The 16254-nt window shown below is 36.6% G+C and overlaps 1 protein-coding gene across 1 annotated transcript; it reads left to right on the top strand.

Annotated features, from left to right (window-relative positions):
* Nucleotides 1-6916: 6916 nt before the first annotated feature.
* Nucleotides 6917-16050, top strand: LOC114258770 (uncharacterized). Its single transcript, XM_082908160.1, has 6 exons — nt 6917-6999; nt 11593-11691; nt 11941-12000; nt 13681-13766; nt 13907-14886; nt 15550-16050. The coding sequence occupies exons 1-6, from the start codon at nt 6917-6919 to the stop codon at nt 16048-16050; spliced, it is 1809 nt and encodes a 602-aa protein (XP_082764286.1).
* Nucleotides 16051-16254: the final 204 nt, after the last annotated feature.

Below are 16254 nucleotides of genomic sequence, written 5' to 3' on the forward strand. Positions count from 1 at the left end.
CCCCGATCTAGTTCAAAGGACAACTGAAAAGATCAAGCTTATCCAACAGAGAATCAGAACCGCTCAGAGTCGACAAAAGAGTTACGCTGACCAGAGAAGAAAGGAGTTAGAGTTTGAAATTGGGGATCATGTATTCCTGAAGATCTCGCCGATGAAAGGAGTTTCAAGATTTGGGAAGAAGGGTAAATTGGCACCCTGTTACATTGGGCCGTTTGAAATCCTTGAGAAAATTGACCCGGTTGCCTACAGACTTGCTTTGCCGCCGAGATTAAGTCAGGTCCATAATGTGTTCCATATCTCGATGTTGAGGAAGTATGTTCGGGATCCACTGCACGTGATTGATCATTTTGGGATTGTGGTTGACGAAGATTTCAGCTATGAAGAAAAGCCGATGCGTATTATCGATAGACAAGTGAGACAATTGAGAAACAAGGCAATACCGATGGTGAAAATTGAATGGAAAGAGCATTACGACAGGGATGCTACATGGGAAATGGAAGAAGAAATGAAAGTCCGATATCCGGAGTTATTCTTGAATCGAGGTAACTCAAGTTTGGGGACCAAACTTCTTTAAGGGGGGGTAGGATGTAATAACCCTCACACTGTCCTAACCATACTCATATGCATTCATATGATTCTATCTTGTTAAGCTTGCATTTCAAGTCTTGTCCTTGTTCGCTTAAGTGTTACAGCATGCTTTGTACCTTGCCCGGTGTGGGCTTAGCCGAGATCACCCTGAGCCTAGGTCAATTTTGAACCCCTTGCATCGTAGACCATCTTGGGATTTACTTTGGTTGACTCCACCTTCGCTCCGACATGTTGGCCGAGATGTCACTATCTAGATCGAGGTGTTCATCGCCGAGGCCGAGATGTGTATTATCTAGGCCGAGATGTTACCCTTGAACCCTAGTGACCTTGCTCCTGGACTGGTACGACCTAGACCGAGGTGTGGCACATCTAGGCCAAGGTGTGGCACAACTAGGCCAAGTGTTGTCCTTTCTAGCCGAGGTCCTTGCCCCTTGCTTGCCGAAGTCTTGTTGTTAGTCGATGTCGTTACTTGTCGGAGTGCCCTTGCCGCCTAGCTTGTTGAGTACACTTTGTCATAGTCTTGTCTTTTCACTCAGTCACCTTTTGAGTAGAGCCAACCAGCCGTTGCCACGTACCCCTGCAGAGGGTTAAGTCAGCCGACAGACCCAGAAAATATACATTTTGTATTATATCTTTGCCATGTAGAGAGAGAAGCTCTAGGAAGAAGAAGAAGTTTTAGAGTGAGGGAGTGGGCTTTCAAGCTTGATTTCTAGAGATCAAACCGTTAGATTCGTGTATTGAGGTTAGATTCTCGATTTACTCTTGTTGTTTTTATTGTTTATCTAGCTGCATTGCACGATCGAACCTGTTATGCACGTCATGCATTGATTTAAAGTTGGTTTTAGAAAGAGAAAATAGTGTTCATGTGTTCTTGAAGAAAAAGTCTTGTGTGATCCGAAAGTTTGCATTAAGATTCATGTTTTTGTGTTTGTTCTCACAAGATCCTTGAATATGGGTACCCAGGTCCATGTTTTTGAATTCCTAGCATGAAATCTCAGATTTTGTAATAGCAAATTATGGTCTTTGCATTCATCTTCCTCATGTTCATGTTCTTCATGTTCGTCATGTTCTTCAAGAGAGGGAAACCCAGATTTTCCCGACTTCATTTCCTTGAATGTGGCCATCGAGGCCACACCTCGGCAAGGAGGTGTAGGACCTTGGCCTAGGCTTGGTAGTTGCCCAGCATGTTTTCCGAGATAAGAAACTGTGTTTTGTTTTGATTTGACTTAGTTTTTGAAGAATGCCGAGGTCATTTACATCCATGCAAGACTTGTTTTGAGAAGTACATTCAATAGACTTTGCCATGTGTTTGTAGGATTTGGACTTGCCTTGACCCCGACGTTTGAAGAACTATGTGAGTGGTATTTTTAATAAAGTTATGTTATTAAGTTTGGATAAAGTTTTGCCTTGCTTGTTTTGGAAAAGTATTTGTTAAGCATGAATGATTATCCCTATTTTTTGTATCAAGCATTAGCGTTGGTTTTGACAATCTTTGAAAGTCCGTACGTGCTAGGGGACTATAAGCATTTGTAGCACAATCTTTGAAAGTCCGTACGTGCTAGGGGACTATAAGCATTTGTAGCACAATCTTTGAAAGTCCGTACGTGCTAGGGGACTATAAGCATTTGTAGCACAACCTTTGAAAGTCCGTACGTGCTAGGGGACTCTAAGCATTTGTAGCACAACCTTTGAAAGCCCGTACGTGCTAGGGGACTATAAGCATTTGTAGCACAACCTTTGAAAGTCCGTACATGCTAGGGGACTATAAGCATTTGTAGCACAACCTTTGTTAATGTCATCCCTCGGAACTTGAAAGCCTTGAAAGACTTTAATTGTTGAGACTTGAAAGATTTGTTAGATAAACTTGATTTGCCCTTAGATTTTGTACAAGATGTGATGTGCCTTGATTTGATAAAGATTTCAAAAATCATTCATGTAAACCCCTTTATTATTTATACTATTCACTGAGTATCCAAGCTCACCCCTCTCTATATATATGTAGGTGACGAGCAGGACGACGGTGATGCCTAGATGTACTTGCCACTTGTTTTGGATTTTACACTTTTGCAGCATCTTGAAGATTGTGCTTCTTAGTTGTAATTCATTGTACTTTGTATTTGATGGCTGAGAAGCCTTCTGGTCAAGATGTATTTTTATACTTCATTTTGTTGTATTAAAGCTATGTAAAGATGTATGCCATTCCATTTAACTTATGCACTGCTCTTATGGACTAATTAGATTTGTATATATTGCTTCCGCACATGTTAGCCCCATATGTAATACTCTGATTGTGTGTGAATTTTGAAAGTTGGCCTTCGGTAATCTCGGATTATTGGCCATCACGGCACCATTCTACTAGGGGCAGAATGGGGTCGTGACACATTCATGGTGGGTCATGAGTACAAGAGAACTGTTGCAGACCAATGTGTATACATCAGGAAATTTCCAGTGGAAACTTCATCATACTCATGCTCTATGTTGATGACATGCTGATTGTTGGACAAGATGCCACAGCAATTAGATCACTGAAGAAAGAATTATCGCGATCCTTTGATATGAAGAATCTAGGCCCTACACAACAAATTTGGGCATGAAAATTATGCATGACAAGGAAGCCAAGAAGTTGTGGTTGTCACAAGAGAAGTATGTTGAACGCGTGCTTGAAAAGTTCAACATGAAAGACGCCAAGCCAGTCAGTACTTTGTTGGCTAATCATTTCAAACTGAGCAAGAATTCTTGTCCCTCCTCTACAAAAGAAAGAGAAGAGATGAAGGCTATTCCCTACTTATCCACTGTAGGAAGTTTAATGTATGCAATGGTGTCCACCTGACCAGATATTGTTCATTCTATTAGAGTAGTAAGCAGATTCCTTTCCAATCCAGGGAAAGAGCATTGGGAAGTAGTCAAGTGGATTCTGAGGTACCTCAAGGGTACAACAAAAATGTGTTTGTGCTTTAGAGATGCTAAACCAGTCTTGGAAGGCTATACGGATTCAGATATGGCGGGAGATTTTGATGGTAGGAAATCTACATCAGGATTTATGTTCACTTTCGCAGGGGGAGCTGTGTCTTGGCAGTCCAAGCTGCAAAAGTGTGTTGCTTTATCCACAATTGAGGCAAAGTATATTTCCGCAGCAAAAGTTGGGAAAGAAATGTTGTGGTTAAAGTGGTTTCTCCAAGAGTTGGGACTAAAGCAAGAAAAGTTCACGGTACATTGTGATAGCCAGAGTGCCATAAACCTTGGCAAGAATTCTATGTACCATTCTCGCACGAAGCACATTGATGTTCGATATCATTGGATACACGAAGTGATGGCAAAGCAGTTATTGGAACTGATCAAAATCTGTACAAATAAGAATCTAGCTGACATGCTTACCAAGGTGGTCGCGAGAGACAAACTCAAAATTTGCAAAGACATTGTTGGGATGGACTTCAAGTGAGAAGTCAGTTATACATGTGGGTATAGAGGGGGAGAATTGTTAGTTCCAACTCACATGCATGTAGAGCGAAGAGTGGCGTATGACAACTTCCACCACAAGTAAAGGAAGTCTGAGCTGAGCATCTCTCCCTTCTCGTTACATTGTTGCCATTATTGACTCTCACTAACAAATGCTAGAAATTTTGGTGGGTTTATCCCTCTCTCTCTCTCTCTCTCTCTCTCTCTCTCTCTCTCTCATCTTTGTGTATAATAGGGAGAGGGTGAATTGTATCATCAGGAATTTGAGAGACAAAGAGTTGTGAGTTGAGTGAGAGTGTTTCTCCTATTCTGCTTTGTATTTGCTCTGTTTTAGGAAAATTCTCATTTCTGTCCGTGGACCTAGGCATTGGGCTAAATCACGTAAATATTTATGTCTCATTTGTATGTGTGATTGCTTGTTGATTAATTCCTTGGTGTCCCTAAGCCTAACATTTAATGGTTCTAATTTTTATGGAACCGTAAACAATGAATTGATTTTCATTTCATCACAAACTAATCCAAACTAATTTCATCCCAAACTAATCCAAACCGAATGCCCCTAAGCACAATCGTCGATTCTAAGCAAGAATTCCCTCCCCTCCCTTTTTTTTTTACCATGCTGTACTTCCCTGCATTGTTGTGCATTCAAAACAACAAATTATGAAAATATCTGAATTTTTGTACTTTTTATTTAGTTATTTTTTGTATTAAATAAATTTTTAAAAAGAATTTACACAAATTTTTAGTTTTTAAGTATATGAAGATCAAGTGAATTTAAAAAAAAATGACTCAAAATATTTTTAAAAATTCACTAAAAATAAAAATATATGGAATAAAAATTCAGAAATTTATTTTTGAAAATTCCAACTCAAACAGATTTTAGAATTAAAAAAGGTCAAAAATTAAAAGATTAAAAAATACTAAAAAACAGTTTTAAAGATTGACTAAAAAATAATCATATATTTCAATTATTTACATTTTTCTAATAAAACTACACTCCGTTTGTTTCGACGAAAAATATTTACTATAAAAAAGACTTTTTTTTAGAAAATATTATCCACTGAAAACGTTTTCTTATGTTTGGTTGCATTCTTGAAATTAATGTACTAATGATTGCATTATTGGCGGTGGTAGTGGCGGCAGTAAGCTAGAAGTGAAAGTAGTGGTGGTGGCGACGGCAGTGGTGGCGGCGGTGGCCATGGAGCGGCAATAGGGGTGGCAGTGGTGGTAATAGAGGTATGATGGTGGTGATAGTAGTAATCGTAATAATGAGGTAGAGATGGTAGTGGCAATGGCAGTGGCAGTGGCGGTGGCGACGGTGGTTGTGGCCATGGTGGTGGAAGAGACGATGGTAGTGGTGGTAATGTAATGGCACTAATAAAAATTTTCGTCTTTTAAAAGTGAAAAAAAATTTCCGCCCAAATAAGCTTGTCTTCCATTGATCATAAAAAAATGTTTTCCATTAAGTTTTGTTTTCCGTTATACCAAACGACTGAAAATACGAAAAATATTTTATACCCAAACAAACGGAGAAACATGTCATTTCCAAAACAAGTCTTTTTGGATTTTGAGTTTTCAAATACAATTTTTGAGTTTTTGAATTTTTTGTTCTTAATATTTTTGTATTTTTAGTAATTTTTTTATATTTTAATCAAATTTTTATACGATACATTTAAAATAGAAAAAAAAAAATCAAGACAATGAAATATAAAAAAATAGGAAACTCAAAAAATGTATTTAAAAATTCAGAATTAAACAAATATTTACCTGTTTTTTTTTTCCATCTCATAAAAAAATAAAAATAAAAAACTCACTTAAAACAAAAATAGATAAATTACAAATACACCATATAAGATTTGCTTAAAATATAAATTGTCTCTTATGATCTAATCAAATAACAGATGACTCATTTTATTAATAAATTATGAATTCAATTAATAATTTTTAATAATATCATAACTATATTTTAATTAATAAGTCAAGTAATTTTATTATTATCTAGGAGAGTAGTTATAAATTTTATTTTTTCTAATTAATTATGTTAAATAAAAAATTCTAACAAGGGAGTATATGTAATTTCTAAAACCATAGGGACAACTTGTATTTTAAACAAATTTCAAGAGGTGTAGCCTCGTTTGGAGGTTTTTTTTTTTTGGATAAATTACATTGATATTGCTTGAGGTTTGTATCTAATACAGTTTCCCTCTTGAAATTTAAAAAATTATATTCCCCTTTCTGAAGGTTTAAAATTGCATTGCAAAATATCCCTCCCATTAGTGAGCCGTTAAGCCAATTTAAGACCCTTTTTTTTTTTTTTTATGTCAGCAACTAAACTTCACAAAATACCATTTTTAACCCCCATTTTTCTTTTCCTCACCACTCTGTTCTCTTCATTCTCTTCTCCTAAATCAACCTTTATCTTCCATCATTTTCCTTCTACTCCCCATCCATTATAGGTGGCTAAGATTTACATATCCTATAGAGCATCATCCCACCCTCTACAATGGAGCATGACTCTATTGCCAAATCATCACTGCCTCCTATCTGTAACTAGGGTTGCAAATGAGCCGAGTCAAACTTTGCTAAGTTCGAGTTTGACTGCTCGTTTATTGAGATCGAGCTCAAGCTCAACTCAGCTCGATAAGATTTTTTTAATATTATTTATATTATTTAATATATAAATAATATATTTATTATATAATTTAAATAAAGGTAAACAAGCCAAATTTATTTGAGCTCAAATTCGGTTTATTTACTAAATAAGCCTAATATTCGAGCTCGAGCTCATCTCGAGGCGAACCGAGCCTGTTCGTGAATAGTTTAGTTCATTTGCATCCCTATTAACCATTTCTTATGTGATTCAAAATTGTCGATGGAAGAAAGGGTTTTGCGGTTCATGATGGAAGAAGAGGATTTCACAGTAATTGGTGTTGAAACAATTGTCAGCGGTGTTAGGTAACGGTGTGTGATTTGGGTTATAGTAGTTATGGATGTTGGTGGACAAAGGGTTCCATCTCTTGAGAGGTTTAATAGGGTATGGTCAATACAGAGGCTTCACAATGACAGTAGCAGCAATAGCTTCCACCTTTCTCTCCATCCCCACCACCATCATCGTCCACCTTTACCTCCACTCTTACCACTAAACAAACTGTTGATTTTGCTGAAATTTCTTGGTCAACGCATATGTTTCTCTCTCTTTCCCTACACATCCGACATATATAGTTGCCTAAACTAATTAGTTTCTGGAACAAAAGATAGAAGGATAGATTCATTGTGGCTCACAATAATTTATTGGGTAAAATACCATATGGGAAATCACATGTTTGGGACTTTCAAAGCGAGAAGTTATGAGAGAAATTTATTTCTTTGTGGACCGCCATCGGAGAAAAATTGAACAACCATTGTTTATTCGCCAACAACAACATCCTTAGATGAAACTGAGGGGAAATGGTATGATATCGATCCAATTGTATTTAAGCAAGTTTTGTTGGAACATGCATCACTTTCTTGTTTGGATTCGCTACTCCCCTTTACATCAACCCATACTGGCGAGAAAGGTGGTTTTATCTAATTAAGGGAGGTAGTTATTATTTTGTTTTTGATACTCTTCACAAGCTATTAAGACTTCTATATAATTAGCAATGATTTGTTTCCATGGAGAAGTATGGCAAATGTTCTGTAATAGCTATTATTTTGTTTCTGATACTTTTTACAAGCTATTAGGCCTTTTGTATTATTAGCTATTGTTTGTTTGCATGGACTAGTATGGCAAATGTTGTAACAGTGCTAGCTTCGTGTTGCTTATGAATGAAGAACAGTGAATTAGTAACCATTATTGGTTACTTATTTTTCATTTCATTTCATGCTTTGATTGGAAATATTGCTAAACCAAACCAAACCAAACCAAGCAAAGCCTTACGTCCCATCAAATGGGGTCGGCTACATGAATTCTTCTTCTCCACGCGGCCCTATCAAAGGCCATTTCATTAGGCAAATTAAGTAGATTCATATCTCTATTTATAACGCTAGCCAATGTTAATCTAGGCCTACCCCGTCCCCTAACACTTCCATCTACCGTTACAGCATCGCATCTCTTCACTACTGCCTCTGTTGGTCTCCGTTGAATATGACCAAACCATCTCAATCGATTTTCTTTCAACTTATCTTCTATCGGTACTACTCCTACCCATTCCCGAATACACTCATTCCTAATTTTGTCTTGTCTAATCTTACCACACATCCACCTTAGCATCCTCATCTCAGCCACATTCATCTTATCTACATGTTGTTTCTTGGTTGCCCAACACTCTGTCCTATACAACATAGCTAGTCTAATAGCCGTTCTATAGAATTTACCTTTTAGTCTAGTGGGTATTCGTTTATCGCACAATACCCCAGACGCACTTCTCCACTTACACCATCCCGCCTTAATCCTATGGGCCACATCTGCATCAATCTCTCCTATTGTTGTGATAATCGACCCTAAATAACGAAAATGTTCACTCTTAGGCAGTTCTTGGTTCTCAATCTTCACTTCTCATCTGCTTTCATTATTACTATTACTAAATTTACACTCCATGTACTCTGTCTTAGTTCTGCTTATCCGGAATCCTTTAGATTCAAGAGCTGTTCTCCAAATCTCCAACTTTGTATTAACTCCTTCTCTAGTCTCATCCACTAGCACAATATCGTTTGCAAAAAGCATACACCATGGCACGTCATCCTAAATATTTCTCGTCAACTCGTCCATAACTAAAGCAAAAAGATAAGGACTTAAGGTAGATCCTTGGTGTAACCCTACAGTGATAGGAAATTCATTTGTCTCTCCAGCTGGCGATCTAATAGTGGTCACCACCCCTTCATACATGTCCCTAATCACGTCAATATAACCTTTTGTCACCCATTTCTTCTCTAACACCCACCATATGATATCCCGGGGCACTCTATCATATGCTTTCTCAAGGTCAATAAACACCATATGAATGTCTCTTTTCTTTTCTTTATACTTTTCTATTACTCTCCTTAAAAGATAGATCGCTTCCATTGCTGACCTACCAGGCGTAAACCCAAATTGATTCTCTGACACCTCTGTTATTTCTTGAAATTTTGCAGAGCTTGCTGACTATTGCAGTAGGGTCCTAAACATATGTAGAATCTGGAAATTTTGCAGAGTGTTATGCGAAACAAGAAGAAAATTTACGTACTTTACTTTACATGGTGCTTTAGGAGGTGTCATGTTATTTTGTAACGGATGGTAAGTATGGCATTCCATTTAAGGTATGTTTAGATCATGGATTTGAAAAGGTAGAAGGAAAAGATTGTCCGTAGGAGTACTTCGGGGTATACTCTATATAGGATGGTCTAGTACTTCACTATACATTTTGTGGTAAAATATACAGCGTTCTATTTCAACATCTAATAAAAATAGAGCAATATTACAAATTTAGAAAAATTTACTCAAAAATTACTTAGAAATACTAATATGTGATTTAGATGCATTTTGCACATGGCCCCCATAATAACCCTTTTAATTTTCATCACACTCCATTCTTAACCCAAATCTGAGACAGTAAGTTACCCTCCAGGCATACTAATAAAAATCATCATGTTTGATTGTCAAATAATTTATTTATTTATTACACTCACAACTTTTTTGAGGAAAACATAACTGCAACAATATATTAACGGAAAGATACAGTACAACATAGAGCTATCACAACATTACAAAATAATAATAACGCTTCAAAACTTACATTCTACATTTACAACTTATGTAGTTGTTTAGTAATCTATATGTGCAGATTTATTGTGTATGTAACTGTACAATTTTTTCAGTATACGACTGGTCCCAAAACATTAATCTCCTGGACAAGGCAGCAAATTTTTGGGTAAATTATACGACTAGTTCTTTTAGTTTGAGCAAAATTTTATTTTAATCTTCGCAGTTTTAATCTACATTTTTAATTTTGTTGAAATATAGTCTCTCTTTGTCATGGATTGCTAACGTTTTGAATGGAAAAAAAATCGTGTACAAAACTAAAGGAATCAAAGTGAAATTCAAATAAAACTATAGCGACCATTGGTGTAACTTATTTATTACATCGATGATCCCTATAGTTTGTTTAGAATTTCATTTTGGTTTCTCTAATTTGTACATAGTTTTTTCCATTCAAAATTTTAACAATAAGTGATGGAGGAATTACACTTCAACAAAATTGAAATTGTAGCATTCAAGTTATTTAAATTAAAACTTCGATAACTAAAGTGACTCTTCACTTAAATTACCTAAATTAATGATGTAATTTATCGAACATAGACTAATGGTTCAATTTATCATTTATCCTAAATTTTTCCACAATGAGAAACCTATGCTTTTTGCATACCAAACTATGAATAAGGTCAACAAAAGTGGATATGGACTTTGGTCGATATCACAAATTTAAGTAACACTCAAGTTGCTATCAACATAGTATTTAGTGTGGGTTCAATTTTCTCCCACTATGCAAGTCTTAAACGGAACTTGTGTTGAGGGGTCGATGCAAGCTCCCATGTTATAGTTTTTGGTTTGGAATGAACAACAGGACACCTTGGTGTTTTCGCCACGAGTGTTGCCTTGGATCTGCAAGAGGATGTGAGGATTTTCTTGTACCAAAAAAAAAAAAAATGTTTGGTTCATAAATTTAAGTAAAGATTTAAAAATAGGAAAAGAAAACTTGTATGAATGTAATTATATTTTACTTATTTTTTTATTTTTTTTATTTTCTAAATTTCTATTCAAATTCATAAACCAAACACAATTTGGGTTATTTTGATTAAAATAGTTAAAAAGTCAAAAAATGTACTTTTATAAAAAAAATATTAAAAATTAATTTTTAAAATAGGCCTTAATGTATTAAAATTCACAATAATATGATAAATTATGTGTTAATTTTTTATTTATCACAAATTTAATCACCGAAGACATAATTTATATATTTTTAATTATTTATGATTTGAAGGAGATAACCTATTTGTCATGTCATTATGGGTTAATTGTCACTACAACAAAAAACAGATTATGCGACTAATTTTGCCGACTAAACTAAATTTAGTCGCCAAAGGGGTACACATTAGCTACTAAAAATTTGTTGGTTGCCAATGGTTCACACATTAGCTACCAAACAATATTTGGTTGCCAAATGGTCACTTATTAGCTACTAAGCTTTTTTGGTCGGTAAAAGTCCGCTATTTCGCTACTAAAATAATCCGTAGTCAAAATTGTCTTCACTTTTGGCGACTAACTACGTGTTAGTCGTTGAAAATATAATTTTCGGCGACTAAATATGATGTTCGTCGCGAATTGCAGAGTCTTTTGGCTATTATAATTTTTTAATTCGTATTTATTTAATTTTTGGCTACTAATTGTGTGTTAGTCGTGGAAATGATTGGGTTTTGGCGACTATTTCAATTTTGGAGGGAATATTAGATTTTTCTTAAATTTATTAGCGATGAAAATTAATTTTGGTCGGTAATAAATATTTGTTTGTTTTATTTTTATTGCAAAAGTAGTTCATTTCCCTCCCTCTTGCACTCCTGCATCCGATTCTGCTTTGTCTCCATCGCCATCACTGCAAGGCTTGCTGGATCATCCCCCGAACTCCCTCCCAGGTATGTCCTCCATGTCGCCTCTCTCTCTCTCTTTATCTCTCTGTATCTCCCTCTCGAATTATGCCTCCTTCTCATAGAGGCCTCTCGGTTTCCCTCTTTCTTGCTCTCGCTGTTTACACACACACACATATATGCACACACACAAATCATATATACACAACCTTTATTCCATATGTACTCGATTATACACTGGTACACTCACGCCTCTGTCACTGGGTCTCACTCACACCTCTGCCCTCTTCTCTATAGCTTTGTCTCCATCGCCATCATCGCAAGGCTTGCTGGATCATCCCCCAAACTCCCTTCCAGGTATGTCCTCCATTTCGCATCTATCTCTCCCTCTCTCTGTATCTCCCTCTCGATTTCCCTCTCTTTCTTTCTATCTCTGTTTACACACACACACACACACACACACATACATACATATATATATATATATATATGTGAAAACACACAGAAATCATATAGGAAATGCTGAAAATTAGGGCATTGTTATTGAAATGTGATTGAAATTAAAACATAGGGCAATGCTTGGGATGAATCAAGCAATTTGCCACAAAAACTATGGCAATGTCTTGTAGTAGTAGTATGTATGAAGTGTCATTGATCTTTTAGATTGCAGAGAGAATTGATTATGGTTGTCAAAATATTCTTAACTTGATTATGTTTGTGAAAATATTCTGTTTTCTTTTTAATATTTGTAAGTTTGAAGAAGAAATTTAGATAAATTTTCATAGTAAATAGCCATTGATCTTTTAGATTGCAGAGAGAATTTCTCAAAAATCAAATTCATTTATCTAATTCATGATCTAAACAGAGTCTAAATGAATAGAAAAGAGAGAGAAAGAGAGAGAGAGAGAGAGAGATAAGAATGGAAGTAGAAACATGAAGAGAGGGAAGAAGCCAAAGAGATGGGATTATTGGAAGAGAGAAGAGAACAAAATGATGGGGTAGGGTGGGTGGTGGTGTTGTTGAGTGTGTTCTCCTTGGAAATGGGTCATTTTCTTTGAAAGGGACATTTGTAAATTGCTGTAAACTCACTAACTCAATGTCCTACTACTATTGACACAATGGGCAATAGTGTCAGTATGTGAATCCATGTGAACCCACTGCCACCCTCCCTTCCCTTCCCGTGTTTTCTCTTTCAACAAAGATTATGATGCAATGCATCAATGGATCTCTCTCTGTCTCTCTCTCTCTCTCTGTTCTTGAATTTATTTATGGTTATAGGTCTCAGTTGTCCATAAATTGAGTATATCCTGAAACATTTCATCAAAGTAGGTTCTTTGTTTTTCATAACAGAAGAAGAAGAACAATAGCATCAAGCATGGTTGCACAAAACATGCAACTATGGAGTAGTACTTTAAATTTTTAGAGAGCTCAATGTAATTTATCCTAACTTCGTTTTGGATTAATTGAAGGTTCAAGGTCGGTTAACTTATTCCTTCTGTCCCGTATTCACATAAGAATTAGATAAATGATGTGATCCATTCCTTATTCTTCTGGCTTGAGAGTGCAATAATCAATCATTATTTTAGTACTTTTTTGGAGTTTGCATTTGGCGCATTGTTTTGTGTGTTAATTTTAACAAACACCATCCTTAATATTTTAAATTGTGTTTGCAAAAACTAGGGTATGTCACCGTCATGTATAAAGTGTTTCCCTTGGTTATCTTGAGCAAATTGATGCATCTCAATAGGTTCACAAATATGAGTTAAGTTCCCAAAGTTTCCATTACTTACATTTATAGATAAAAATATTATATTGCTTGCAAACTACAAATAAGACTCGGACCAGTTATTTAACTTAGCAAGAATGAAGAATCCCTTAATACCTCTTCTCCTTGGCCTTCTAACTATGCAACTCAAAATAGTTGAGACAGTGACTATAAAATGCTTATCATGTCATGCACACACACTGTTGAGAGCATAAAAATGGTTTTGATTCTTTTGATATATCATTCTATTATTGACCATATGGTTTCACTAGTACTAGTGCTCTACTAGTTATGCTATCTAGTGGTCCAAAATTACGGGTCATTTCTGAAGTTAACTTCCATAATTACGCATTGCATGGTACAAATTGTGTCATTTGGTCCCACCCTAAAAGAGATTTATGTGACAAGCCAAACAGTGAATGAAAAACAACATAATCTTTCTCAACTTGAAATGCGCGTTCTCATTTGTTCCTTGGTTAATCTTTGTGTGAGTTGTAGGTGACAAAATGGACAAGAGTTGGATGAAGATAAATAATAGGTTGACAAGTAAAGAGTATCAACAAGGAGTGAAGTCATTACTTGATTTTGCTACGGCAAATGTAGGCGTAGATGATGAAATTAGGTGTCCGTGTGTCGATTGCATTAATGGCACAAAATATAGCAGACAAGTTGTGTGGATGCACTTGATCCGAAGAGGAATGGAATCTTCGTATATCACTTGGGTGCACCACGGGGAACATGTTCCCGTGTCTCGTCCTAGTGTATCAAATGACCACTGTGGAGGTAGTGGCGAATGTATGACAGATATCGATGATCTGCCCATGGATGAATTGCCTATTATGTTGGAAGAAATTTACGTGAGTGGTCTTATGGATGATCATACCGATGAGGAACCTATTGGTTTGGAGAGGGAGGATTTGCATAAGTTCACTAGGTTATTCGAAGATGCACAACGCAAAGTTTACCCGACATGTGCAAAGTTTTCTGTGTTATCATTCGTCATTAAGATGCGTCATGTGAAGGTGTACAACAAATGGAGCAACAAGTCATTCGATATGGTTATGCAGGTATTCAAGGACATTCTACCAGAATGTGATCAAACACTTCCATGGACACTCTATGATGGTAAGAAGTTCTTTCGTGACTTGGGTTTGGGATGTGAAACAATTCATTCGTGCAAGAATGATTGTGCACTATTTTGGAAGGAGAGTGCAAATTTGGAGAAATGCCCTACATGTGACGCATGTAGATACAAGTTCAACGATGATGGTGGTAAAAAGATTCCACACAAGGTATTGCGGTACTTTCCTTTGACACCGAGGTTGAAAAGACTGTATATGTCCAAAAAAATAGCCGCAGATATGAGATGGCAAAATGAGAAGCGTGTGGATGATGACATATTAAGGCATCCGGCCGATGGTGAAGCATGGAAAGACTTTGATAAGCAACATCCGACGTTTTTTGATAACTCTCGAAATGTAAGGTTAGGGCTGGCAACAGATGGTTTCAATCCATTTAGAAATATGAGCACATCATATAGAATGTGGCCCGTAATCTTAATGCCTTACAATCTCCCACCGTGGAAGTGTATGAAAGAGCCATACTGCATAATGTCATTGCTTATTCCCGGACGTTCGACACCTGGAAGAGACATTGATGTTTACTTGCAACCATTAATAGAAGAATTGAAGAATTTGTGGGAGCATGGTGTGCAAACATATGATGCATCGAACGGGCAAATTTTTAGAATGCATGCGGCGATAATGTGGACCATAAATGACTTCCCTACGTACGGTAACATGTCAGGGTGGAGTACAAAGGGTTACTTGGCTTGCCCTAATTGTAACAATAATGCATCGTCCCAGGGATTACAAAGTAAAATAGGGTATATGGGTGCTCATCGCCACTTGCCTGAGAACCACACTTGGCGAACAAGTAAGCTCTTCAATGGTCAAACGGAGCATAGGTCCAAACCTTTGGACTTATCGGGGGACCAAATACTAGAGCAAATTGATTCTAGGACTTACAAGCCGTATGGAAAGCACCCACAAAATCGAAAATGACAAAGGAATGAACATCAAAATTTGAATTGGAGCAAGAGAAGCATTATGTTTGACTTGCCCTATTGGAAAACGTTGAAGCTTCGACACAACCTTGATGTCATGCATATTGAAAAGAATATATGTGACAATGTCGTTGGGACACTTTTGAGCATAGATGGAAAGAACAAGGACACAGACAAAGCACGCTTAGATTTGGAGGACATGAAACTACGTAAAGAGTTACACTTGAAGAGGCGTTCTAATGGGTCCTTTGAGAAGCCTACCGCATTGTACACATTGTCTGTGAAAGAGAAAGAAGGCTTTTGTGATTTCTTGAAATCAATGAAGTACCCTAATGGCTATGCAGCAAATATCTCCAATTGCGTGACCGCTCAAGCTGGAAAATTATCTGGCCTCAAAAGTCATGACAGTCATGTCCTTATACAACGACTTCTTCCAATTGGGATGCGTGGCTACCTTAATATGGAAATCGGAAAGACACTGTTTGAGTTGGGAAACTTCTTCGAACAATTATGTTCAAAGACATTGAGGCGTTCAGATTTGCAGAAATTGGATGAACGAATCGTACTCATACTTTAAGCTTGAGCTTGAGATAAACAAATCGTGAGTTGAACGCAATGACTGGAAAGTATGCCACTCCAGCAACTAACGAGTTAGGAATTCAAATTAGGACCTTGTGCCCTGTGAAAGATGTCAAGTCATGGTTGGATCTGGATGAGACTACAAAATCTGCCGTCATCCAAGCTGTTCTTGTAACTGATATTACTTGTCCACAAGATGTAA

The sequence above is a fragment of the Camellia sinensis genome, chromosome 15 (genome assembly GCF_055761805.1).
Source record: "Camellia sinensis isolate YWXY chromosome 15, ASM5576180v1, whole genome shotgun sequence".
In the NCBI taxonomy this organism is placed as follows: domain Eukaryota; kingdom Viridiplantae; phylum Streptophyta; class Magnoliopsida; order Ericales; family Theaceae; genus Camellia; species Camellia sinensis.

What these genes read in the sequence shown, in the direction of transcription:
- LOC114258770 (XM_082908160.1), top strand. Translation starts at nt 6,917, where the DNA reads ATGGAAGAAAGGGTTTTGCGGTTCATGATGGAAGAAGAGGATTTCACA. An exon ending in ACAATTGTCAGCGGTGTTAG is followed by an intron (nt 7,000 to 11,592) that starts GTAACGGTGTGT and finishes TTGCAAAAGTAG; the next exon opens with TTCATTTCCCTCCCTCTTGC. An exon ending in TCCCCCAAACTCCCTTCCAG is followed by an intron (nt 12,001 to 13,680) that starts GTATGTCCTCCA and finishes TGGTTTCACTAG; the next exon opens with TACTAGTGCTCTACTAGTTA.